The 25,070-nt window shown below is 36.5% G+C and overlaps 2 protein-coding genes across 2 annotated transcripts in view; both read right to left on the bottom strand.

Moving 5' to 3' along the window:
* LOC150092545 (uncharacterized) overlaps nucleotides 1–19,537 on the bottom strand; it is a 335,783-nt gene extending 316,246 nt beyond the window's left edge. The window contains exon 1 of the mRNA XM_090414232.1: nucleotides 19,414–19,537. The gene's annotated coding sequence lies outside the window, so the exon portion shown is untranslated. The remainder of the gene's footprint in view (nucleotides 1–19,413) is intronic.
* Nucleotides 19,538–23,705: 4,168 nt separating this feature from the next.
* On the bottom strand, nucleotides 23,706–24,161 carry LOC150092544 (protein CFDP2-like). The gene has a single exon (XM_090414231.1). The coding sequence runs from the start codon at nucleotides 24,159–24,161 to the stop codon at nucleotides 23,706–23,708; it is 456 nt and encodes a 151-aa protein (XP_090270357.1).
* Between the last annotated feature and the right edge of the window lie 909 nt (nucleotides 24,162–25,070).

Genomic DNA, 25,070 nt, shown 5'->3' with positions numbered 1-25,070 from the left:
TTTCTATCGTTTAAGGCACTTTGTACCGTATCAATCCACCTATATCTTGGTCTTCCTCTCGGTCGTTTTCCTGCCAACCTGACAGAGAACACTTGTTTTGCTAATCGTTCCTCGCCCATTCTGTTTAAGTGACCATACCACCTGAGATCAGCTCTGCTAACGCACTCCTCGATGCCAACAATGTCAAGTTTTTTCCTAATATCCTCGTTTTTAATATGATATTGCCATTGATGCCATCTGTTCATGCCTCTAATCTTTTTCAGGACTCTCATATCTGCGGTCTCTAGTCATTGGTCAAGTGTTTTACTTCTGACCAAGCTCTCAGATCCATAAGTTAAAACTGGTTTGAACACCATCTTGTATACAGCTAATTTAGTGTTCCGACTAATTTCTCTTATTCCATATGAATTTATTCAATTGACTTCCTACCATACCAGCTTTGTTGATTCTGTTGTCTATTTCCATATTTAATTTACCATCTTCACTAAAAATCATGCATAAGTAGCTGAAATGTTTTACTTGTTCCTCAGATTTCCTGTTCACAACACAGTTGACATTTTCAACAATTCTACCTATTTTCATTGTCTCTGTCTTTTTAATGATGATCTTCATACCATATTTATTACAACAGCTATTCAATTTAGTCAGGGAATCTTGCAAACTTGTAGCGGATTTATTCAGAAGTATAACATCATCCGCATAAAGCAAAGAGCTGACATTAACATCTCCAATTCTGATATCATGTTTAATACCACTTTCCTTCATAATGTGATCCATATAGATAATGAATAACAGAGGGGATAATGTACATCCTTGTCTAACACCAGATTTAACATTAAACCATCTTCCTGTACTTCCTTCAATTCTAATTGCTGACTTACAACTCGAATAAAGACTAAGTATTGCTTGATATAATGCCCCACTGACACCATATAACTGTAGCGTATTGAATAGCTTCTCTCTTGGCACCTTGTCATATGCCTTTTCCAGATCGACAAACCTTAAATACAGATCTCTGTTATATTCCCATACTTTCTCGACTATTTGTCGTAAAGTGAAGTTCTGATCCTGACAGCCTCTATTTGGTCTGAATCCACCTTGTTCTTCACCAAGCTTTTCATCCACAATTCTTCTCAACCGTTTCTCAAGTATACTTGCATAGATCTTGCCAGGAACACTCAGTAGGGAAATACCTCTGTAATTCTCACATTCAGTTTTATTTCCCTTTTTATATATGGGCACTATTAGAGCTCTACTCCAATCAGTGGGAATTCGTCCCTCTGTCCAGGCTTTCTTAATTATGCAGTGCAGCCACTGTAAGAATTTTACACCACCACATTTCAGCATTTCTGGTCGAACATCATCTACTCCTGCTGCCTTTCCACATTTCAAGCCTTTGATGGCTTTTTCTACTTCAAGTATGGATATGTATTCCTGACTGCATGCCTGGTCAGTGTTTTTTATTACTGTGCTATCACTGCGTGTTTCATTTAGCAATTTTTCGAAGTAATTACTCCATATTTCAAGGATATCCTTTTCTCTTGTTTTTATGTCACCTTTATCATCTCTAACTCCTTTTACAGCAATCTTTCCTCCATTCCTAAGCTTCTTCAACAACCTCCAGAATATTTTGCCACCTTCTTGATATTTATTTTCTATGTTCTTGCTAAAGTCCTCCCATGACTTTTGTTTAGCTAGTTTACACAGTGTTTCGCTTTCTTACATTTGTCTCTGTATTCTGTAAGAGCTAAAGCTGACTTATTTGCCAGGAACTTTTGATAAAATTTCTTCTTTTCCTTCACTGCCTCTTTAACTTCCTGTGTCTACCATGGAGTCCTGATTTTTCTCTCCTTGCAGAGAACCTCACCACATGCCTCTCTAGCTGAATCAATCAGGGTTTTCTTCAAGGCTTGCCACTGAATCTCCAAATTTGATTCCTGTTCTCAAACTCTTTCATTTTTTCTTCAATAATCTTTGTGTATTTTAGTCTACAGTTCACATCTGAGAGCTGCTCAACTTTTATTCGCTTTAAAACTTTCTTACATGTTATTCTTTTCAATGTGAAATTCAATTTTATCCTGCTCAAGACTAAATAGTGATCACTTCCAATTTCAAATCCTCTGTACACTCTGGCGTCCTGAACCAGGAAGAAAATATCACTATCAACAATAACATAGTCAATGAGACTTTTCTTATTCCTTGCCTCTTCTCTCCATGTGAATTTTTGCACATTTTTATGTAGGAACATGGTGTTAGTAATAACCAGTCCATGTCCTGAAGAGAAATCCAATAGGCATTTGCCATTATTATTAGCTTTTCTCTAAATTTTCCCAAAATATTTTTATATGTCTGACATTCATTTCCTACTCTGCTATTCAGATCCCTAACAAGGACCAACTTTTCCTTTTTCATTGTGTCAGTTGCTTTTTCTAAAGCATCAAAAAATTCCTCCACTTCTACCTTAGTTGAATCTTCTGTGAGACCATAGGCACAAATAAGTCTCATTGTCCAGTTCCCCATTTTCATATTTGCCCAATCACTCTACTTGAGACTGCCTGGCATTCAAGAAGATTAGCCTCATATTTTGTATTGAATATTATGGCTACTCCTTTTCCTTGATTGTCATTGCCTAAACATTTTGTATTTATTGCTCAGAAAGATCTCACCAGTTTTTGTCTTTTTTTGTTTCAGTCACCCCTATTATGTTGATCTGGTACTTATCTAATTCCTCAGCTAGCTCCATTTCTTTGCCATTCAGGCTTCTTATGTTGATAGTACTGATCTTTAACTCTGGTGATGTTGAGTTGGGTTTGTGTTTATATTGAGTTGTGTTTTCAGATTTGTTCCAGTAACTGACTTTTTGCTGTTCGCCCTGGTTCCCTGGCGAAAACAACGGGCGCCTTGTTTAACCGGGCGACGCCCCAGCAGGTATGAAATTTTGTCATGTTGTACCATCATTTTTTATTTTGGTTTAACCAATAAGAATACAATTTGGTCAGCTAAATCCCACATTGCCAGCCCATCCTCGTTTGTTCAGTATCCAGGTAGATACCCAACAGGGTGCACCACAAGAAGGTGAGGATTGAACATTAGGTCAGAAGCCCTGGTCGGTTCTCTGCATTTCTTTAAAGACTATGTGGAGGTCTCCTCTCAGTTATACAGCTATCTCAGAAGGCTACCTGAGCCATCTGTTGAAGTAATTCTCTTCTAGATAAGACACAGAGACTGCTTGCCAATTTGCTGTGTGATGTTCTTTGAAGATATGCATTGCGAGTCCTTTTCTTCCCTTTTGTTTTCAATATTGCTTATGCGTTGCTTCTTATGAATTTTGAAACTTCTCCTAGTCTGACCTACATACATCTTTCCACAAGAACACAAAATCTTGTATACTCCAGAAAATTTATAAAATTGGACTATGTCTTTAGGAGAATGTAGGAAACTATGCAAGATGCTAATGGGTTTGAAGGGCATTTCAATGTTGATTTATTTTAATATCTTGCTGTTTTTCTTGATGCATTGTCAATGTATGGTGCAAACACTGTGCCTTTGTAAATAATTTCTGGATTATCATGAGAAGGTTGGTCAGAAAATAAGTGTTTTTTTCTTTTGTTTCATTTTTTTGTGCAGCCATTTTGGAGGAACTTATTAAATAGGATTTCAGTATAGAAAATAAGGGGATAAACATCCTTTGTTGTTTTATAGCCAATAAGTGAAACTAAAGTTTTGCTTATTGGCTATAAAACAACAAAGGATGTTTATTCCCTTATTTTCTATATTAAGGTGCCAGAAAACTAGCCATTTGGCTTTTTATCTTAACTAGGATTTCAGTATATTTAAGGTTCTATTTTTTGATGATACCTAATTTCTGTTCAGGGTGATGGAATGAGCTTGCTTGTAGGTACTTGGCTGTGTGAATTTCTTTCCCGTAGACTTTTAAGGATAATCCACAAGCAGTGTTTTTGTTGATAAGAATGTCTAGGAATGGTAATTTCTACTTCATTAGTGAATTCAATTTTCGGATGGTGATTATTCAGGAAACGTACAAAATCTTCAAGGTCTTTGTTGGTATGTTTCCAAATGATAAAGATATCATCAGCACATCTCCACCAGGCGTTGGGGTTTTAAGGTCACCTATGCTATTGCTACTTTCTCAAATATTTCCATGTATAAGTTAGTGACAGTAGGCAATAAAAGTGAGCCCATTTACAGACCATATATTTGATAGTAAAATTTTTCTTTTGAAATAATGAAGATTTTAAGCAAAGATGGAAGAGACATGATGTCAGGAGGAAATAGGTCTAAAAGGATCTCTGCTGATTCTTCCACAGACGTTCATAAATAACAAAACTGAGTCTAAATTACTAAATATGTCTCATAGAGATATTTGTGTGTTTGAAATTTTATCTGCAAATGCATCGAGTTTCTCAAGTAGGAGTGTGTATGCCTTTAGGTCAGAGAAAATGTTGGAGTTGCAATCCACTACTGGATGGAGGAGGTTGTCCATTTTATGCACACCATATAATTTGGAATTGATTGAGCGTCTTGATTTCAGTTGTTTTTTTAAGATCTGTAAATTCAAAAGTACTGGAGATCATATCATTAGTTTTTATATGTGACAACCAAGTGGGATCATGGTTCCATTTTTGAATATTTGCATGAGTCCAATAACATGCAGGTGATTTGGTTGTCATAATCCACAATATTTAAAATGACTGTTGAATTCCCTTCCGCTTTAAGTATAATGATTTCATCACTGTCGTGTAAACTTCTTAAAGCATCTTTCCTCTAATGCTGTGATATTATTTTTTGGCAGACAACTGTTTAATGAAACCAAAATGCTAAGTAATCTTGTGGATAAGAAATCAAGCCGATGTTGAGAGTTTGCAGGATGATTTAAATAAGCTGGCAAAGTGGACAAAAGGTAATGGATGTCAGTTCAATGTGGAAAAGTGTAAAGTTATGCATTTTGGGGTTAAAAGATTACCACCTGTGTACCACATTGATGGAATGGTACTCCAGGAGATTGATGAGGCTAGGGATTTGGGGGGGGGTATTAGTGGATAGGGAGTTGAAGAGGACACATTGCTAAGGTGTCTAAGATAACACATAGGATTGCTTGGTTATTGAAGAACACACTAACATCCAGAGATAAAGAGGTTGTTATTCCTCTTTATAAGGCATTGATACTTCCACATTTGGATTATTGTGCTCAAGTCTGGTCGCCTGGATTCCTTGGAGACGAGGAATTGATGGAGAGGGCTCAGAGGAGAGTGATTAAGTTGGTGAGTGGCGTAAAAAATGCTCCCTACATTGATAGATTGAGAGCTTGTGGATTACAGAGGTTGGTTGATAGGCAAAGAAGAGGAGATATAATAGAAACATTTAAATTACTTAAAGGTTTTTATAAGATTGATGCAAGGGAAATATTTCAGCTGTGTGATAATGATGGAAGAACAAGAGGTCATCCCTGGAAATTAAGGAAAAGTGTGGTTAACAAGGGTGTGAGAACTAGATTTTTTTGCTTGGAAAGTGGTGAACGAATGAAATGCATTGCCTGACCCAGTTGTGAATGCTTAGTCTGTAAATGAGTTCAAGAAGAGGTATGATAGATGTTTTGATAGTTTTGGTCTCCTGCAATAAGTCTTCTGACTCCATGGGGATACCCATATAATAATAATAATGCCTCTGTGTGATAACTGAAATTTAGCAATTTTTCAACCCCAGCCACAACATCAACTACAGCATACATGACCTTCAAGAGATATGTTGATGACATCTTTATCATTTTGGAAACATATCCATAAAGACCTTGTAGATTTTGTACATTTCTTGAATAATCGCCATCCAAAAATCAAATTCACATTAGAAGTAGAGAAAACTGCCATTCCTAGACATCCTTATTAACAAAAACATTGCTAGAGGATTATCATTAGAAGTCTACAGGAAAGAAACTCACACAAACAGGTATCTACAAGCAAACTCATTCCATCACTCTCAACAGAAATTAGATATATCAAAATCTTAAAAAATATAGCATTAAATATACTCAAAAATGATAATATTAAAAGAAAAGAACTTCAAATCCTATTTAATCAGTTCTTTCAAATTAGCAACACAAAAAAAGGTACTAAAGAAACCTTATTCTCTGATGAACATTCATTCCCATGATAATCAAGAAATTAATTATGAAGGCATGGTATCCTTCATAATATGCTGACAATTCATCAAGAAATATAGCAAAATATTAAAATCAATCAAAATCAGGATGGCCTTTAAACCAGTTAAAACCTTACAAAGTTTCCTATATTCCCCAAAGTCCCATTTTAAAAATGCCTTGGAATTTGCCAGCAAAGTTGGTTGATTGGTAGAGCCTCTACTACTAATGGCTTATGCAATAAGTTAACAATTTTAAATGATTAGTATTTGGAAGGGGTTCAATCATTCGATGCTGTTGCCACACTCTCCCTCAATGAGTCTTTGGAGGTGTCACTCCCTGGAGGTGTCAGATAATAATAATAATACAAGATTTTGTGTTCTTGTGGAAATATGTACATAGGTCAAACTGGGAGAAGTTTTGAAATTCATAAAAAAGGACATACAAACATGAAGCCTTCCAAGGTCATTCACTCAAAAGGCACACTAAATAAATAGAAACTAAGGACTAATCATTCAGGACATTTGGAAATCATTAAATGCCGAAACTCACATACAGAGTTTACACAAGAATGCAAATGGAATGCCTACTGATACATGTGATTAAACTGTCATTCCAGATGTTGGGAATTTAAATAAAAAAATTATTTTTTTATTTATGTTAAATAACTTCCTGTATGCTGACAGCCATACAGACAGCAAAGTATGTCAACGAAATACATCTGATATGTCTGCAAGTTACCAACCTGATTATTTATTAAGTTCATGTATATTTTCTTTTCTTTCTTCATGTAGCTTCCTCAGTGAGAGAGTGCAACACCATGTCCTTCCAGTTCTCTCTGTTGGTGGCTTTCCTTTTTGTTTCTGCATAGTCATGTGATCCAGTCCATGATCTTATATCTTCAAACCATGTTCTTTGATTTTTACCGCTTGATCCTTTTCACATAATTTTTCCTTCTAAAACTATTAGTATTCTCTGTCCTGCTGAACCTCTCAGTACCTGTCCTGCCAATCTCATCTTCCTCTGGATCATTTCCTGTAAAAAAGATCTCTGTAGGAATTCTGTATTTGTCGCGTAATCTGCCTATGAAGTTTTCTGAGCCCTCATATAGCACCACATTTCAAAGGCCATTATCTACTGTCTTACTCTCTTCTTGAATACCCAGGTCTCATTTCCATATGCAAAAACTGGCCACACTAATGTTCGTATCATTCTTTTGTCTCGATACCCACAGAACTTCTTCTAAGCAGGTCTTTATTTTTCCAGAAGGCATCTTTAGTTGTTCTTATTTTATCTTATTTTATTCATGTATATTTATTCATAGTGAATTAGTTAAAAACATTAAAAAAAATTAGCTAAAAATATAGTGGAATATTCAGTTATCTACATTATAAATCAGGGGTTAGAAATTAAGGGTACAGGAAGATGGGTTGGTGTAAAATCAGAAGGGAGACAAAAGTCCACTAACTCCACTCTTATTCATCACTATATCCATTTCTTAAACTTTTCTGGCTGCAGCCCACTTGAACAAAGCATATAATTCAGTGACCCATTAGTCGACAACTGTTCCCCCACACACACACACCCTTTACCATATTTTACAGTTGGCATAACATGCACTACCTTAATATTTTGGAAAATTAAGTCAAAGGAAAAATTAGGGCAGGAATGAAATATATTGCAAATTCTATCAAAAAGTGAAACACTTGGTAAATTTAAGGAATTAAGTTTATATTAAAAATGTACAAAATATATTAAATATATTCATATGAAGAAAGGGACACAGACACAAGCTACTCATATTTACTGTTTCTTTCAGACAGAGTAAATATGAGTAGCTGGGGAGATATACTGATGGTGTTGATTGGTAGTAGAGATTCGGTGTAGTGGTGGAGACAGTTGTATAGTGGGTGTCCTCCCACGATGAGTCTTCGGACTCCTTAGAGGTATCACGAATAATAATAATAAAACTTGCTTCTAATAAAACCCTTGCTCACACACTCCTTATACAGCTTCCAGGGATGACCACTTGTTCTTCCCCAATCTCCCACCATTTTATGAGAAAACTCTTCAACATTCCCTTACTAACTTTTATGTCTCTATCACACCACCCCCCTCTTCCTTCTATTCACTATACTCTGTAAATTACATCTTCTCAACCTTTCTTCATATTCAACATTCAAGATCAGAAACTACCTTAGTCAATTGCCTCAGGACCCTTTCCAACATCTCTTCATTCTATTGAAAAACCAAGTGACCAAATCTGTGCATAATAGTCCATATGTAGCCTAATCAGGGCCTTATACAATGGAACAAGAATTTCCTTATTTCTACAAGTCAATGTCTTCTGCATCATTCCCAGAATTCATTGTATTGTCCTCCCAATTTTGGCAATGTATCCTCTAAATTTTAGATCCTTAACCATCAACTCAAGATCTCTTATTTCCTCCAACTCCAACAATATATATATATATATTCCCACCAAGCTTAAATTCTACATCCCATCTTTGTTTCCCAAATTTTAAAACCTTACATTTTGCAACATTGAACTGGCATCCCACTCCAATGCCAATTCACTGTATCTATTCAAGTCTTCTTGTAAGGACAGAAGAACATCTGCTATACTGCTCATAATTCATCCCAACTTTGCATCATCTGCAAACAACAGAATATCTCCATCCAAATCTTCCCCAATATCATTAACATGCAAGTTAAACAGCAATGGCCTTAAAACAGACCTGAGGCACACCAGTAGTGAATTTTCTCTTCTAGGATATTGCTTCCCCATACACAATTTGCTGATACCTATCAGATAGCCAATTTCCAATCCAATGTACTAGTCTTAACATCCAATCCCATCTGCTATAGTCTATCAACTTATAATACGTAATCTATCAAAAGCCTTTGCAAAGTCTATACTACTGTGCATCAATCCCCTTTGTCCAATGAAGCCATCACCTTATTGAAATAAGTAAGTAGATTACTAAAATATGATCTCCTTTTAGCAAATCCATGCTGTCCATCAAAGATAGTACTACTGTTGTCAACCCAATTCTGGATCCTTGTTCTCACCAGCCTCTCCAACACTTTAACCACAACAACTGACACACAGATAGTCCTATAATTTGATGCTTGAGTTCTGTCACCACCCTTATGAAGTGGCACAATCTTGCCTTCCTATCATTCCTTTGGAACTTGACCCAATGTAAGACTCATATTAGAGAAATATTTCAAGGTAGATGTCAACTCCCTGGCACATTCCTTCAAAATATGTGGTGATATATTATCAAGTCCCAGAGTCCTATGAACCTCAAATATGCTCAACTCCATCCACACGGTTAGCCTAGTGGCTATGAGCTTCGCAACCATATGCCTGAGGAAGGAGTGTCCTAGGTTTGATTCCCATCGACAACGTGAGGAGCTGAAGGATCTTCCTCAGTCATAGCCAAGTTAGCCGGTCTTGGGCATGGACAGTGGGGTTTCCCCCCCCCCCAGTTTATCTGGGGTTTTTCAATCTGTGTATGTTCACCGGTCCAGTGAACATACACAGATTACAGTCAGGAATACTGACCCAGCCATAGGTCTAATTCGTCAGCTACGCCGGTTCCGGAGCCCAGATAAAATTTGGGGGGACTGAGATGGTGCCGCACCTCCCAGTAAAGGGGACTCACGGACGAGTATCATCATACGATTATTATTATTATTATTATTATGCTCAACTCCCCATACACCTCTTGCTCACTTAGTCTCTCCTCCTCATCATCCACTGCTCTCAAATTCTCCAAGGTGATCACACCATTCACAAGACTGAAAGACCTTTATGAACTGCTCATTAAATATCTTGACCATATATATCCTCCACAGCAGTTGTTCTTATAACATTTTCTTCAATCAATGTCATCAGCCCATAATCATTCTTTTTTCTTTCTTGCTGGTTACATATCGAAAGAATTAACTAGAATTTTGTTTGGCTTCATTAGCTAAATGCCGCTCATACTTCACTTTTGCTACCCTTACCAACCAAGTCATCCTCCTTGCCCATTTTTTGTAGTCCTCATGGAATTGATTATTACCACTCCTCTTATGTTGCCTCTATAATGATATTTTCCTCTGCATCATATGCTTGATTTCATTCATCCATTTCACACCTACTTTATTTAATAGTCTGACCTTTGGAATATATTTTGACATTGCTTCTACTAGATAGGTCTTAAATATCATTCATGCAGCACTGATCTCCTTTCTACCCAATTCCTCATTCCATGCTACAGTTCTAAATTGTCTCCTGAGATTCTCATCACCAGCCTTGTAGTTCCATATATACTCTTTTCTTACAGAAGTCCTTGCACTGCTGGCAACCATCCAGGTAATCACTTCATAGTCACCCTCACCAACTGGAAAATGACCTGACACCTCATTTATAATAACATCCTCTGAAGAGATGTTCAAATCCAAGACTTTAAATCTTTGTGTACCCTCTGTTACATACTGCCCGAGGTAGCTGTCCTTCAAAAACTCATTTTCTTTACTTCCAGTTGCTATCTTATCAAACCAGTCTATATTGCCATAATTAAAATCACCCATTTTATTTGCTTGACTAATTTGATTATACATTTCATGGTCACTACTATCCACATTACCAGGTCTATAACAACATCCGACCAAGTATTTCATTCTATTCACCTCTAAACCATTGCCACTATTTCCCTCTTGCATCTCTATCTTGCATGGACATAACTCTTTTTCTATCATCAATAGCACCTCACCTCCATTATTTACCCTTTCTATCTTCACGAAACACATCGTACCTTTAAACCTCTATTCTTGTCAAGATATCATCTTCATCCAGCCATGTCTCACTTATTCCAACAATTTTTGAGTGAACCAACTCAATGTAACCATTTCACATGCCTTGTTTCTTATACTTCTAGCATTTGTACACAAACAGCTCATTCCTGGATCTATAACAAGTTTCACTGATACCACTTACTGGATGTGACTTCTCCATGCTTTCCAGGAGCGATTTCTTTTTTTCCTTATTCACCTGAGAACCTTCTTCAAATCAAACTGTTTTCCCTTGATCCTAGGTCATCTCCTTCCCTTTCTGTCTACAGACACACACAACTTCACATCCTCTTGGAGAATCAACCTTCCTCATGCTGTGTTCCACTGTTCATCCTGAGTTTTCTTTTTCCTTCTTTGCCTTGCACACTTGTTCTCTCATTCTCTACACTCATGCTACTCACTTCATAAGCATCACTTCAATCTCGCCTTCCTTACTCTCCCAATTTGCAAAACCTAGTGACCAGGAGAGGGGTATGATTTAGACATATGAAAACAAAGGTTTTCATACAACTTTATGAAAACACCCAAATTGGTAAAGGTTGTTACTGGGTTAATGAGGAAGAATTTTTCATAACATAGAAGAGGAAAGTAAAACAAGAAGTCATCCCTAGAAAATGTATAAGGAATGGTGCAAGAAACAGTCAGATCCGTTGCATAGAGAGTAGTTGGTGAGTGGAATGCACTGCTTGAGAGTGTGCTAAATGCAGACATGATGAATGAGTTGAAAGTACAGTCTGATGAGCTGTGTGTGTATGTGTGTGAGAGAGAGAGAGAGCAAAAGAGGGAGTGCTTTCTGCAATGTTTTTCAACTCTATGGAGGTATCTGGTGTTAAAAATAATGTCACTTTGAAATGTAATTAAGAAGCAAATTTGTTGACCTAACTGACAGTGTGGATAGCAATTCTATCCTCCAATCAATAGGCTGTGGGTTGGAACCCTACATGAAATCCATATTCTGTCTGCAGCCTTTCATGGGTGAAAAGAAAGGAGGAGAATGCGTGAACAGAAATTGATATAACATAGATGAATTAATCCATTAAAATACTATGTTCAAATATATTAGATTACATAATTTATCTCCAGCAGTGCAACTAAGTTGCCATTTGCAATTTTATAAAGATGTGTAAATTACTTATTTTACTGTTAACATATGAAATAAGTTTATGGTAAAGAGTAGAGGATAAGTACTCCCCTTACGTGATCTCTCCAGACTTTGATCTGCTCCATAAGTCAAATTACTCTGTGGGAAACAAACACTATCATTGATGAACTTTCTGTTAGTGGCCCGACTTAACAAGCACATACAAAAAAGGTTTGCTGACAGAAATACAAGACTTATGTTGGGCAGCAGGTAAATTATATTTTCACAATATATTCCAATCCAGTAAATTTTGATAGCTCTTTGAGTTTGTCTTAATTGTTATATATACAGATCTTGAAAACAACTGCTATAGTAGATTAACTGAATCAAGTTAATTCAGTTCTCTATCTCTATAATGGCGACGAACTTGATGTTGATATCAGCATAGAAAATAAAAATGAAGATAATCTAGGAACCCCAATAATGCGAGAAAAATTTGATAAAGCACTGTCCGAAATGAGTAAGGAAAAAAGTCCAGGTGTAGACAATATTCCTATAGAACTGCTATAAAATCTAGGTGATGAGACAAAAACCTTACTCTATCAATTAATAGCCCAAATCTATGATAGAGGAGAAATACCAAAGGAGTTTATGAAATCAGCCATAATACCAAAAAAGAATAATGCTAATAAGTGCAGCCAATTTAGAACAATAGCTTTAATCCCACATGTTAGCAAAATTCTGCTAAAAATTATTCAAAATAGAATTTATTCAAAAATAGATGGTCTATTGGATGAAGACCAATTTGGATTCAGAAAGAATAAAGGAACAAGAGAGGCAATACTCTGTTTAAGAACAATAATAGAGAGATTACACCTGAGTCAAAATACTTACATTTGCTTCCTTGATTTAGAGAAAGCATTTCATAAAGTAAACCAGCAAATACTCCTAAATTGTCTAACTAATATCGGCATAGATTTGAGGGATAGGAAAATAATTTATCAAATTTACAAAAATCAAAATGGACGGATTAAAATCAATGATAAGGAGAAAATAATAAATATAAGGAGTGGAGTAAGACAAAGATGTATACTTTCGCCACTTTTATTTAATTTATATATTGAAAAGGCCATTCAGGAAACTAAAGATAAAATAAATAGTGGCATAAAGATAAATGGTGAGCAAGTCATGTGTATAAGATTTGCTGATGACATTGCCCTTGTAGCAGAAAACAGAAGAAAGTTAAAAACAATGCTAGAATTACTAAATAATAACCTTCAAAAATATAAAATGAAAATTATTATTATTATTATTACGGGTATCTCCATGGAGTCAGTAGACTCATCGCGGGAGACCCAAACTAGCAAAACAATATCTGTCATATCTCTTCTTGAATTCATTTACAGATGAAGAGCTCACAACAAAGTCAGGCAATGAATTCCACTCATTCACCACCCTCCAGGCAAAAAACCTTGTTCTGACACCTTTGTTAACCACACTCTTCTTTAATTTCCAGAGATGACCTCTTGTTCTTCCATCACTATCACACAGCTGAAACATTTCCCCTGCATCAATCCTATAAAAACCTTTTAGTAATTTGAATGTTTCTATCATATCCCCTCTTCTTCGCCTATCAGCCAATCTCTGCAATCCACAAGCTCTCAATCTATCAATGTAGGGAGCATTTTTTATATCACTCACCAACTTGGTCACTCTTCTCTGAACCCTCTCCACAGCCTCCTCATCTCCAAGGAATCCAGGTGACCAGACCTGAGCACAGTAATCCAAATGTGGAAGTATCAATGCTTTATAAAGGGGAATAATAACCTCTTTATCTCTGGATGTCAGTGTGTTCCTCAACAACCAAGTAATCCTATGTGCAATCTTGGACACCTTAGCAATGTGTCCTCTGAACTTCATCTCCTTATCTACTAATACCCCTAAGTCCCTAGCCTCATCAATCTCTTGGAGTACCTTTCCATCTATGTAGTACACAGCTGGTAATCTTTTAATCCCAAAATGCAAGACTTTACACTTTTCCACATTGAACTGACATCCATTTTCTTTTGCCCATTTTACCAGCTTATTTAAATCCTCCTGCAAACTTTCAACATCAGCTTGATTTTTTATTGCACTACACAACTTTGCATCATCAGCAAACAACTGAATATCTCCCTTTAAGCCGTTTCCTATATCATTTATATACAAATTAAACAACATTGGCCCAAGCACAGAGCCCTGAGGCACACCACTGGTCACCTGCCTCATTCTGGACTCGGCTCCTCCATACACCACCTTATGGTATCTCTCCCTGAGCCATTCTCCTATCCATATCACCAATTTAATATCCATTCCCATCTGCTCCAATTTGCGTAACAGTGTTCTATGGGGTATCCTGTCAAAAGCCTTAGCAAAATCCAGAAGTACCACTGTGTAGCCAGTTCCTTTGTCCAACTCTGATGTTATTCTATTATGGATAGTTAATAGATTGCTAAGGCAGGATCTACCTTTAACAAAACCATGTTGGCCTCTATAGAGTATCATATCCTGATCCACCCATTCTTGAATTTTGTCTTTAACCAACTTTTCCAATACTTTTACCACTACTCCTGAGATGGTGATTGGTCTGTAATTCAATACTGCAGTTTTAGAGCCACCCTTATGCAAAGGAACCACTTTGCCTAACTTCCACTCCCTAGGGACCATACCAGAGTTCAAACTTAAATTAAATATCCAGGTAAGAGGGGTTGACAATTCATTTGCACATTCACGCAACACCCGAGCTGATATTCCATCTAAGCCTACCGCAGTGTTTGCATTTAAGTTTTGCAATATATTTAATACCTCTGATTCTTTAGCTTCAATTCTCACATTAGGTATTGCTATAGGTATAGAGATATCCTCACTTGGGTGATAGACTTTTGAGAAGTGATCACTCAGTAACTCGACTATTACATCTGATTTTGTCACCTCAATACCATCAGCACCCACTAAGGTTATCCTTCCGAAGTCATTCTTCCTCTTACTTGCCACATAGCGGAAGAACGCTTTGGGATTACCCTTGATCTCTTTGGCTAAGGTCTTCTCATAATCTGATTTAGCTTTTCTTACTATGCTGGTAACCTTCCTAGCTTGAGCCTTGTACTGCTCATGGGTGTCCTGATCGCCCTTCTCCTTGTAAATTCTCCATAACATTTTCTTTTTTTGTAGTTCAAGCTTGATACTACTGCTCATCCATCTAATGCCTGCCTTGTTTGACCTCCTGACCATGGGGACACAATCTGATATTGCTTTCCTCAGATACCCACTGATTTTATCCCAAGCACTGCTAACATCTTTCCCTTGCAATATGTTCTGCCATGGGATGGCTGCAAGCTCACTCCGAAGCTTGTTATAATTGCCTAACCTGTAGTTTCGTACATACCCCTTCTTAATAGAAAAATCCACAGATTTTGCAACCTCCCAAGTCAATACCACATGATCGCTTTCACCAACCGGAGGTAACGAGGTCACCTTACTTATGCATATAACCTCTGAACCAATAACCAGGTCCAACACTCTCACACCACGTGTCCCTTCAGTTACGTGCTGTTTCAAGTAATTATCTCGTAGCAGATGTATGAACTCCATTTCCTTTTTGCTACGTGATATTTCCTCCTTCCAATTGATATCACCATAATTAAAATCCCCCATAATAATCACTAAGCCTTCACTCATTGCACTAAGTTGCTGATGCATGAATTCAATATCTCCCCCTGTACTCCCTGGCCTATAGCAGCATCCAACTGTATATTTGGTTGCGTTGGTCACTATTTCGCACCAGACTGCCTCAAATGAACTCTCATTCACATGTCTATCATCATGATATACTACTTTCTTTGGCTGCAACACATCAGCTATCATCAACAGTACTCCTCCTCCTGTTCTATCTTCTCTATCCTCCCTGAAAATACTGTACCCATCACATTCAATTCCAGTGACCACATCTTCTGCTGACAGCCAAGTTTCACTAATGCCTACAACTTTTGGTGAGATTTCACTGACTAATGCCAAAAATTCTTCTCTCTTATTTCTAATGCTTCTAGCATTGGTATACAAAAATTGCAGATTCCCTCTAGATCTTGTACCGGCTTTAGAACTGATATATAAGTCACTAACTACCGTAGTCCTATGCCGATTTTTTTCCCCTCTCTTCTGCAATTTATTCTGCCTATAAGGATCAATAAATACACAATCAGTGCTAAAGTTGCTCTCTCTTACACTCAACCTTTTCAATATTAGTTTCCCTGCCCAATAACTTCAACCTGTTCAGAAAACAATAACTTCTTCAATCTCTTATGTCCTTCCATGTTAAGATGCAGTCCATCTCTAGCATACAACTGCCTTTTTCCTTCAAACACACTCCAAACATCAACAAACTCCAGACCTCTTTTTCTGCACATTCTTGCAATCATATCATTCATTATCATTGCTCGTCGACTTAACTCGTAATTGTCAAAACGAGGCAGCACACACACTATTCTCCCATTGACACTTTTCCTCTTCACAATATCTAATAATGTTCTTAAATCTTTTCCTACCCGATTTATACTACCTCTCAGGTCATTCGTACCCACCATAACTATCATCTTGTCTGTTTCATGCCCTCTCTTTATTGCTAAAGCCACTCAGATATCAACACAGATAAGACTAAAATCATTGTTATGGCAAAATCCCTATCAATATAGAGCATACAGACATCAGAGGGAAACAAATAAAGCAAGTGAAAAGCTTTAAATATTTAGGAAGCCTAATAACAGAAGATGGCAAAACAAGAGAAGATATCAAGAAACAATGCAAAAGCCCAATTCTCTAAGATGAAAAGCATTTTAACAGGAAACCTCAACATACAATTGAAAAAAAAATTAGTAAAGACATTGATATGGAGCATTGCACTGTATGGATGTGAAACCTGAATTCTAGGCAAAGAAGATGTAAGAAGATTGGAGGCTTTTGAAATGTGGTGCTGGCACCACACGAACAAAATAAAATGGACAGAAAAAAAATCAAACCAACAAGTCCTGAGAGAGATAAATGAAACAAGAACTGTAATTAAATCGATCAAAATTAGAAGAGATAGGTGGTTTGGACATATACTTCGACATGGACTCGTGAAAAGAATAACTGAAGGCAAAATAGAGGGGGAAAGAAGAAGAGGAAGACCAAGGAAAAGCTTTCTTGATCAAGTCAAAGACAGCACAGGTTTGAGGAGTTACCAGGAGGTTAAGAAGAAAGCCAATGACAGAGCAGAATGGAGGAAATTGCTGCTGAGCTACCAGTCCTGTGCAAAATAAACTTCCACCTCTTTCTCATAAGTTCATACATAATTTAATTTTTCATCCATTTCACCCTATTTTGTTTATCCTTCTAACCTTAGGAATAAAATCTGACATTACCATAAATAACTGATTCCAAACCAAAATCCCAACACTCATGATTTCTCTTCCTTCAATTGATCAAGCCATTGCACATAACCAATCTGTTCTGTTTACTTAGGTTATCAGTCTGCCACTCTGTAATTTCATACATCTCTCTAGTTCAGTGAAGCCAGTACCTGCTTAGCCATTCCCCCTGCCAAAACCAAATCACTCGACAATTAATGGCATCATGGTAACATTCTGCTATTATCACTGTATGAAATATTAAATCCAACACTCATATCCCAGGTATGGCTTCAACTACATGCTGTCTAAGGTAGTTGTTCCTAAGTAACTCAAGGAATTCAATTTCCTTTCATGTTATTTTCTACTTCCAAAGTTAAAGTCTCCATTATTACCTTCCTGCCACTCAAGTCTTAACTGCCTGATTATTTCAGAATCATCTCTCTCTCTCTCTTTGCATTTACTAGCCTACAGCAACACCTCATTAAATATCTAAAATGTGTGTATACTTCAACCCCACAACAAATGGCTTCAAAATCATTATCATTACTGCTTCAAGTTCTGCAAAGAGGGGACACAGATATTCTAAAATATCAGTGATGCCTCAACTTCTCTCTTTTTTTTTTTTTTTGAAAAATGCTATAACCATCATTCTATTTCTGAGCACATCATCCTCCATTAACCATGTCTCACTGGAATTAATAATCTGTGGATTGACTACCAGTATCAAGGCCATAAAACTCTGTGCCCTTATTCCTAATACTCTTTAGGAATAAGGGGTATTAGGAATAAAAATGTTAAAAGAGCGATGCACCATTCAAGTGGATAAGACCTGAGTTCACTTCTCATTATCATAAGAGGAATCTTTATGTTGGCTTTTTCAAACATGAGCTAGTCAATCCCATATGGAAGTGGCAGAGTTTTCCTTCTATAAACCTGGATTTTTCTCCATACATACAGACAAATCTACCAGGATATACATGTAATTTACAGACAAAAAAAAATAATATTAGTGGGTAGTAGATGGCACTGTGTCGATGCTAGATAGTAGCATACAGTGTGGATGGATTAAGCAGCACAGATGGTGACTCATGTAGTGCCCACCCACAATAAGTCCTTGGAGGTATTGCATAACATAATAACAATTGGTAATCAATGAGAATAATAACCACACCTCCAACTTCATTATTTGTATTGTGTGTATGATGTTCTAAATTATTTTTATCAAAACAAAGAAATAGGCCTCCTACATTATTTAAAATACAAGTGGAAGAACAGTTGTTTTTGCTATGTAAAAACAATGAAGTATTATCCTTATGGTCACGGTTTTTAAAAGCAAGTTGGGATATGACATAAGTTGGAAAGCTTTTTCTCTCGCAATCAGGTAAACCAGTCAACTATTAATTGCATGTATTTTCTTCATTAAATAAGTTTATCTAAAAGCTGACCTAATTTAATGAAGCAATGGAAACAGAATGGTGTGATGTCTGTTAACTAGCATCTCACATCAATCTTAGAGTAAATTATATTTACCACTTCCACTTTATGGAAGTGGCAAACATAATAATGATCACATCACATGTGATGTACTTTCAAATCTAAATAATAATAAAAATATTATTATTTTTATCATTTTTGTATGTGTGTATATAATTATATCTTAATAAAAAAACCTCCTGTATCATTTTTTGAAACTGCAGACATAGGTAGCGAAATACTTGGAAGTGATATGCAACTCGTAACGGGTTACTAGCTCTCCTGATATATATCTTCAATAATACAATTCTTCAACATTCACAAACAAAACTTCTAAGGCCTCAATAGCATCACAATGATGAAAAGCTAATATATCAAATACGTGTTACCAACAGAGTTCATATTCAAAATAACATCCAAGAAATACGTGAACTTGCCTTAAAAAAGTATATTGAAAATAACCAAAACACTCTTAGTAAAATATTTATTACGACAAAATACCTAAAGTTACGACTACAAATAGTATAAATAAAACAATGCCATATCCACGTTCATATATCAAAGATACATTTACCAAACAAAATTTTATAACATTTTAACGATACAGCGCCCTCTCTTTTCTCCTAAACGTGGAAAATATATAATAAATATGAATTTTTATGGAAATTTTATTTTAACATTTTGCCCATTTTTCTTTATTAGTATCCATTGTATAATGGCATTGGCTTTTTACTCAGTTTTTTAAAGCACTATTGATATTTTATAGATGTAGATACATGAAAAATGTAAGAAAGGAATAATTTTGTACATACCGTTGTAGGATGTTCTTCTTTTGGAGCAGCGAAGGCATGTCCAAAATGATTCCTTCCTTATATTTTTCATATATAGTCTCAAAATATCAATAATGCTTTAAAAAATTAGTAAAAAAGCCAGTGACATTATACAAGGAGTACTCCTAAAGAAAAATTGGCAAAATAGCCATACAAATGAATATTAATTTAGAGGAGTAACATGGAAAATTTTCCAGAAATAATAATTATAAATATAATAAATAATTTCCACTGGTAGTGGAACAAAATCGGAAATGTCCAAAATGAGTGATTTCCTAGAGAAAAAATTCTGAAATATCAGACAGTGACTTTCACACCGTCTGATACTGACGTTTACTGACTTTTACAGTTTTAGTTAGGATGGGGAATTTTTCCTTTAAATGCCATACTTTTATTTTTTTTTCCTAGAGGGAAATGACATTTTATATTTTTCTATTATTAAATCAATTTATTGTTGTTGTTGTTATTTGCCACCCACCCACTCCTTTTCGACTTTTGTTGATCCCGTGAAGAAAGGCTCTTCATTCCACTTGGCCTCTTGTCCTTTCTTTCAGTAACTGTAAGTCCATTTGGTAAGTTCTTTTATATTGTCCATCCAACTCTTTTGTGGTCTTCCTCCTCTTCTCATTTCCTGAATCTTCCCCAACATAACTGCCTTTTCTAATGATTCATCAACTCGCATAATATGTCCAAAATATATCAACTTCGTTTAGCAATTACCGCCTCCATGGGGAATTCTCTGCTGTCCATGAGATTCTGAATAGTTAGTTCAACACCCATAATTCAAATGAATCAATTCGCTTTCCATCTTTCTAAATAATCCAGATTCTACATCCATACATCACTACTTGAAATATCATTGCCTTGACAATTCTAACTTTTGTGACTTTACTCACACTTCTATCTTTTATAATGTTTGCCAGGTTTAACATCGCTTTTTTTCCCCAATGACTACCCTTTTATCTTCACATTTACCAGCATTTCTGATTCTGAACCCCAGGAAATCATAACTTTCAACAATTTCTATTTATCTCCCTCTATTGTAAATTCATTTAAAATGCCAGAACCCATCATCATCAAATTCCTGACATTTACCCTCAAGGGATGTTGAGGATATGATAGTATCCAGAAACCATCACTTCTGTTTTGCTGATGTTTAAATTAAGCCCAGCTTTGTCACTTTCCATCTTAACGGATGCAATCAACCGCTCCAGATCTTCCTTAGTTCCTGCTATGAGGGTTGTATCATCTGCATATCTTAAATTAATTATTTTTCTGCCACCAATCTTAATTCTTTGTCTGGATCTTTGTCTAAATCAGTCATTATCATAACATATTCACTATAAGCTGGCAAAGGTTGGTCGATTGGTAGAGCCTCTGCTACTAATGGCTCAGTTAAGTTTGAGCGCGGTTAGTAGTTGGAAGAGGACCAATCGTTCGATGCTGTTGGCACACTCTTCCTCGATGAGTCTTTGGACTCCCTGGAGGTGTCTAATAATAATAATAATAATAATAATCAGAAAAAAAATCAGCTAATGCCTATGTTGTTCCCGTATAGGGAGTAGGCGGGGCCGTTTACCCTATCTAATTTTGGAGACTGAGTGGGCAGTTCAATCTCCACTGGTAGCTAATCAGATAGATAGCTGGCCCAAGGCTATCACCGTTTCATCGGTACGAAGTGAAGAAGGCGGAAAGCTATTGCCGCCATCTCGTGGTCTCTAACCCTAACACAATATTTTTAATGTCTGAAAATAGTGTGGGTTCTACGGTCGATTTTCTTGAGTTCACGGGAATAAAAACCCGAGTTTCCGGGAGAAAAAACCCGCTAGCCCGTGCCAGAGATCGACTAACTGGCCGAAAAAAGGCTTAGAAAAATTTCCTTTAGTCGGCGACTAGATTTGAACCACCAAATCCTTTCTTCATGCGGTCAAGCGCTGGAGAATGCAAACGCCACTTCTACTGAGCTACACAGGCTCTTTAATAATGATGATGATGATGATAGGACGACAGTATACAATCCTGCCACAACCCTTTTTCTACTCAAACACTGTCTGTATCTTCAAAGACTCTTTTAACTGAAGCTTCTTGGTTGTCATGCAGCTCTTTAATCAAGAGAATTAGATGTTCAGGTATTCCCATTGATCTCATTACAATCAAGAGTCTGTTGTGATCTACAATTAAAAGCTTTCTTGTAATTAATAAAACAGATGAATACTATAAAAAAATCAGCTAACGTCTTTTTATTCCAGTATATAGGGAATAGGCGAGGCCGTTTTTAGCCCTAACCTAACTTTTGGAGACTGAGTGAGCAGTTCAATCTCCACTGGTACCCATTCAGAGATAGCTGGCCCAAGGCTATCACAAATTAAACGGCACGCAGTGAAGAGAGACTGCTCAACAAGTGCTGCCATCTCGTGGTCCCTAACCCTAACACTCGTATTTAATGTCTGAAATAATGTGGGTTCTATGGTCGATTTTCTTGAGTCTACGGAACGAAAAACCCGAGTTTCCGGGAGAAAAAATCCCCTTGCCCGTGCCAGAGATCGATTAACTTGGGAACCGGTCGAAAAAAGGCTTAGAAAAATTTCTTCTAGTCACCGACTAGACTCGAAACCAAGTCTTCCTTCGTGAGGCCAAGCGCAGTGGTATGCAAACGCCACATCCACAGATGAATACTTCCTTCTGAAATTCTCTTGTTCTTTCCATAATCCATCTCATGTTTGCTTTCTAGTTCCTTTACTCTCCTAAAGCCTTCCTGTTCATGTGACATTTCTCTATTCACATTTGGTTCCAAACTTTGTTGGATCACTTCCATTATAACTTTACTTGCATGTGAAATTAAATTGATGGTTCTATGATTCTCACTATCTCTGGCATTTGATTTTTTTGGGGGGGTGGGGACTGGGATGAATACTGATGTTTACCAATCTCCAGGCCAGTGTTTCTTAACGTTTAGCGTACGCCTCACAAGGGGAAATTTGAATATTTTTGGGGCAAATGAAAACTATGTTGCATTTGTCACCTCATCACTGATATACTCAAAACACTCACCATTGTCGGCGAGGGGGGGACATCAAAATCTTTGAGGCGTTAAGGTGGGGCATGATCCAAAAAACGTTGCAAAATACTGCTCTAGGCCAACATATTTTCTTCCAAACCTGTTCCGAATTTATAGTTAATATATTCACTACTTCATCCCTAGCCACTCTCAATAATTCCACTGACACACCATCAGCTCCAGCAGCTTTTCCTTTTGGTAGCTGTTCTCTTGCTGATATCACTTCACTTTTTATTATCATGGGTTCTTCAACAAATTCTCTCATTTCAATTCTCCTTCAATATTATTATCTTTCTTGTAAAAATTCTCTACATAATCTTTCCATATTTTTTTCACTGCTTCTTCTTCCATCAGAAATTTACTTGAATTATTTTTACAACTCCTAATCGAGGAATAAACTTCCCTGTAACATCATTTATTTTTCTAAACAGATCTCTTGTTCAACCCTCAATATTGCTTTCTTCAATTTCTTCCAAGCTGCCGCTCTTCCTTGCACCTTTTCTTTAGATGTTTTCTTTTTCTTTCCAAGCCTGCCTTTGGAAATCTGCACTCAGTTGTCTAACCCTTTCTTTTTTTTTCTTCTTAAGTTTCACTTTCTTCTTTCCTCTGCTATTTGAATAGCTTCTTCTGACAACCATTTACGATCTTTCCCTGTTCCTTTATTAAGTCTTCTTTTCTGCCTCAATGGCTGTACATTTTGTTTCTTCCCACAGTTCTAATTCTCATCCTGTCTTCTTCAACCTCCTTAATCTCTTTCCGACTTTTAGTTTAAATGCTTCATTTATAGGATCTAAATCAAATCTGACTGTCCTTTTGTTTCTTTTCAGCTCTTAATTTCAACTTAACTTCTGATATCAATAATTAATGATCCGTTGCACACAAAACACACTATTCTTAGCACAAAACTCCAACATCCTTTCCCTGCTCCGTTCCTCAATCCTACACCATATTTTGCAGTGATCCCTCGTTCTTCTGTTTCATCCACGTTTTCATTCCAATCACGTAATATCAAATGGAAATTTACTTTATCAGGACTATATACTACCTGTTGCAAGCTGCCGTAAAATTCTTCTACCTCATTTCCACTTGAATCTGTAGTGGCTGCATACACCTGCATGATTGTAACATTCACTGGGTGTGCCTTTATTCTGATAGTAATTATTCTATCAAACAATGGGTTGTAACCCAAAATGTATTTTCTGTATTCTGTTCTAACTATGAATGCTATTCCATTTCTTTGGAGGTTTTCATGCCAAGAGTAATACATCATGAAATCATCGGTATCAAAGTGACCCATTCGTGTTCATCTCAGTTCACTAATTCCTAACATCTTAACTCGAGTTCTCATATCTTTCTTCACAAGTTCCAGTTTTCCTTGATACATGCTTCTTATATTCCATGTTCCTATTTTATGTAAGTAAGTAGAGCAGAAGCATCTTCTTTTGAGATTAACTTTATAAGAAGTTGAACTTCCAAAAGGCTTTGATTCAGCTTCTTCATTCTTGTTAACTTCATTGGAAGTTCCTCTCTGCTCTTCCCCAGTAGCCATTTCAGTGCTTTCCAACCTGATGTCCAATCTTCCAGCACTATATCACAATAACTTAAGCTTCTGTTCATACGATTTTCTTGACAAAATATATACATAAGTGGTCTGCCATTGCCTTCCTGCTGTGTTTGTTTAGCATACTAAGTAAGGCTAAACAATTGCAAGAGAAGAAGAAAATTAAAATAGGAAGATTGAAGGGGAGAGGAGCAAGCAGGAAAAGAAAGAAGAGTAGGGACCGGTCTACAGATAATATTACAGATATATATGACTTGAAATAAGGCATGGTCCACAATCAGGTACCTCAGGTTCGCCACTCCCGTACTCAGTAATGTGAGCCCTTGAAGGAAAATTCAATTTATACATAATGTTTATTTTAGATTTTCCTCAGCTGCTCAAAATATCGCTTGATCATCTAAAAAAATAAGGTATCTAAGATAAATTTATTTCCTATTTAGATGTCTCCTTTACTGATTGACTGCTATTCTTTATTTTCATTCATATACATTCCAAATAATACTGGAAATTTTACTTAAATTAAGGGGATATTAAATCCTACATAGTTTTAAAACCGAATAAGAAACTCAAAGATTGGAATCAGAGAGTTTCTTGCCGAATATAGTAAACTATAAAGTATCGGCGAACACTAGCGTTAGCCAATGC

Source organism: Typopeltis vanoorti, chromosome 25, assembly GCF_054136105.1.
Source record: "Typopeltis vanoorti isolate ZY-2024b chromosome 25, IOZ_Tvanoo_1.0, whole genome shotgun sequence".
In the NCBI taxonomy this organism is placed as follows: domain Eukaryota; kingdom Metazoa; phylum Arthropoda; class Arachnida; order Uropygi; family Thelyphonidae; genus Typopeltis; species Typopeltis vanoorti.
Note: the sequence above shows the minus strand (reverse complement) of the source record. Positions and strands in the feature narration are given on the sequence as shown.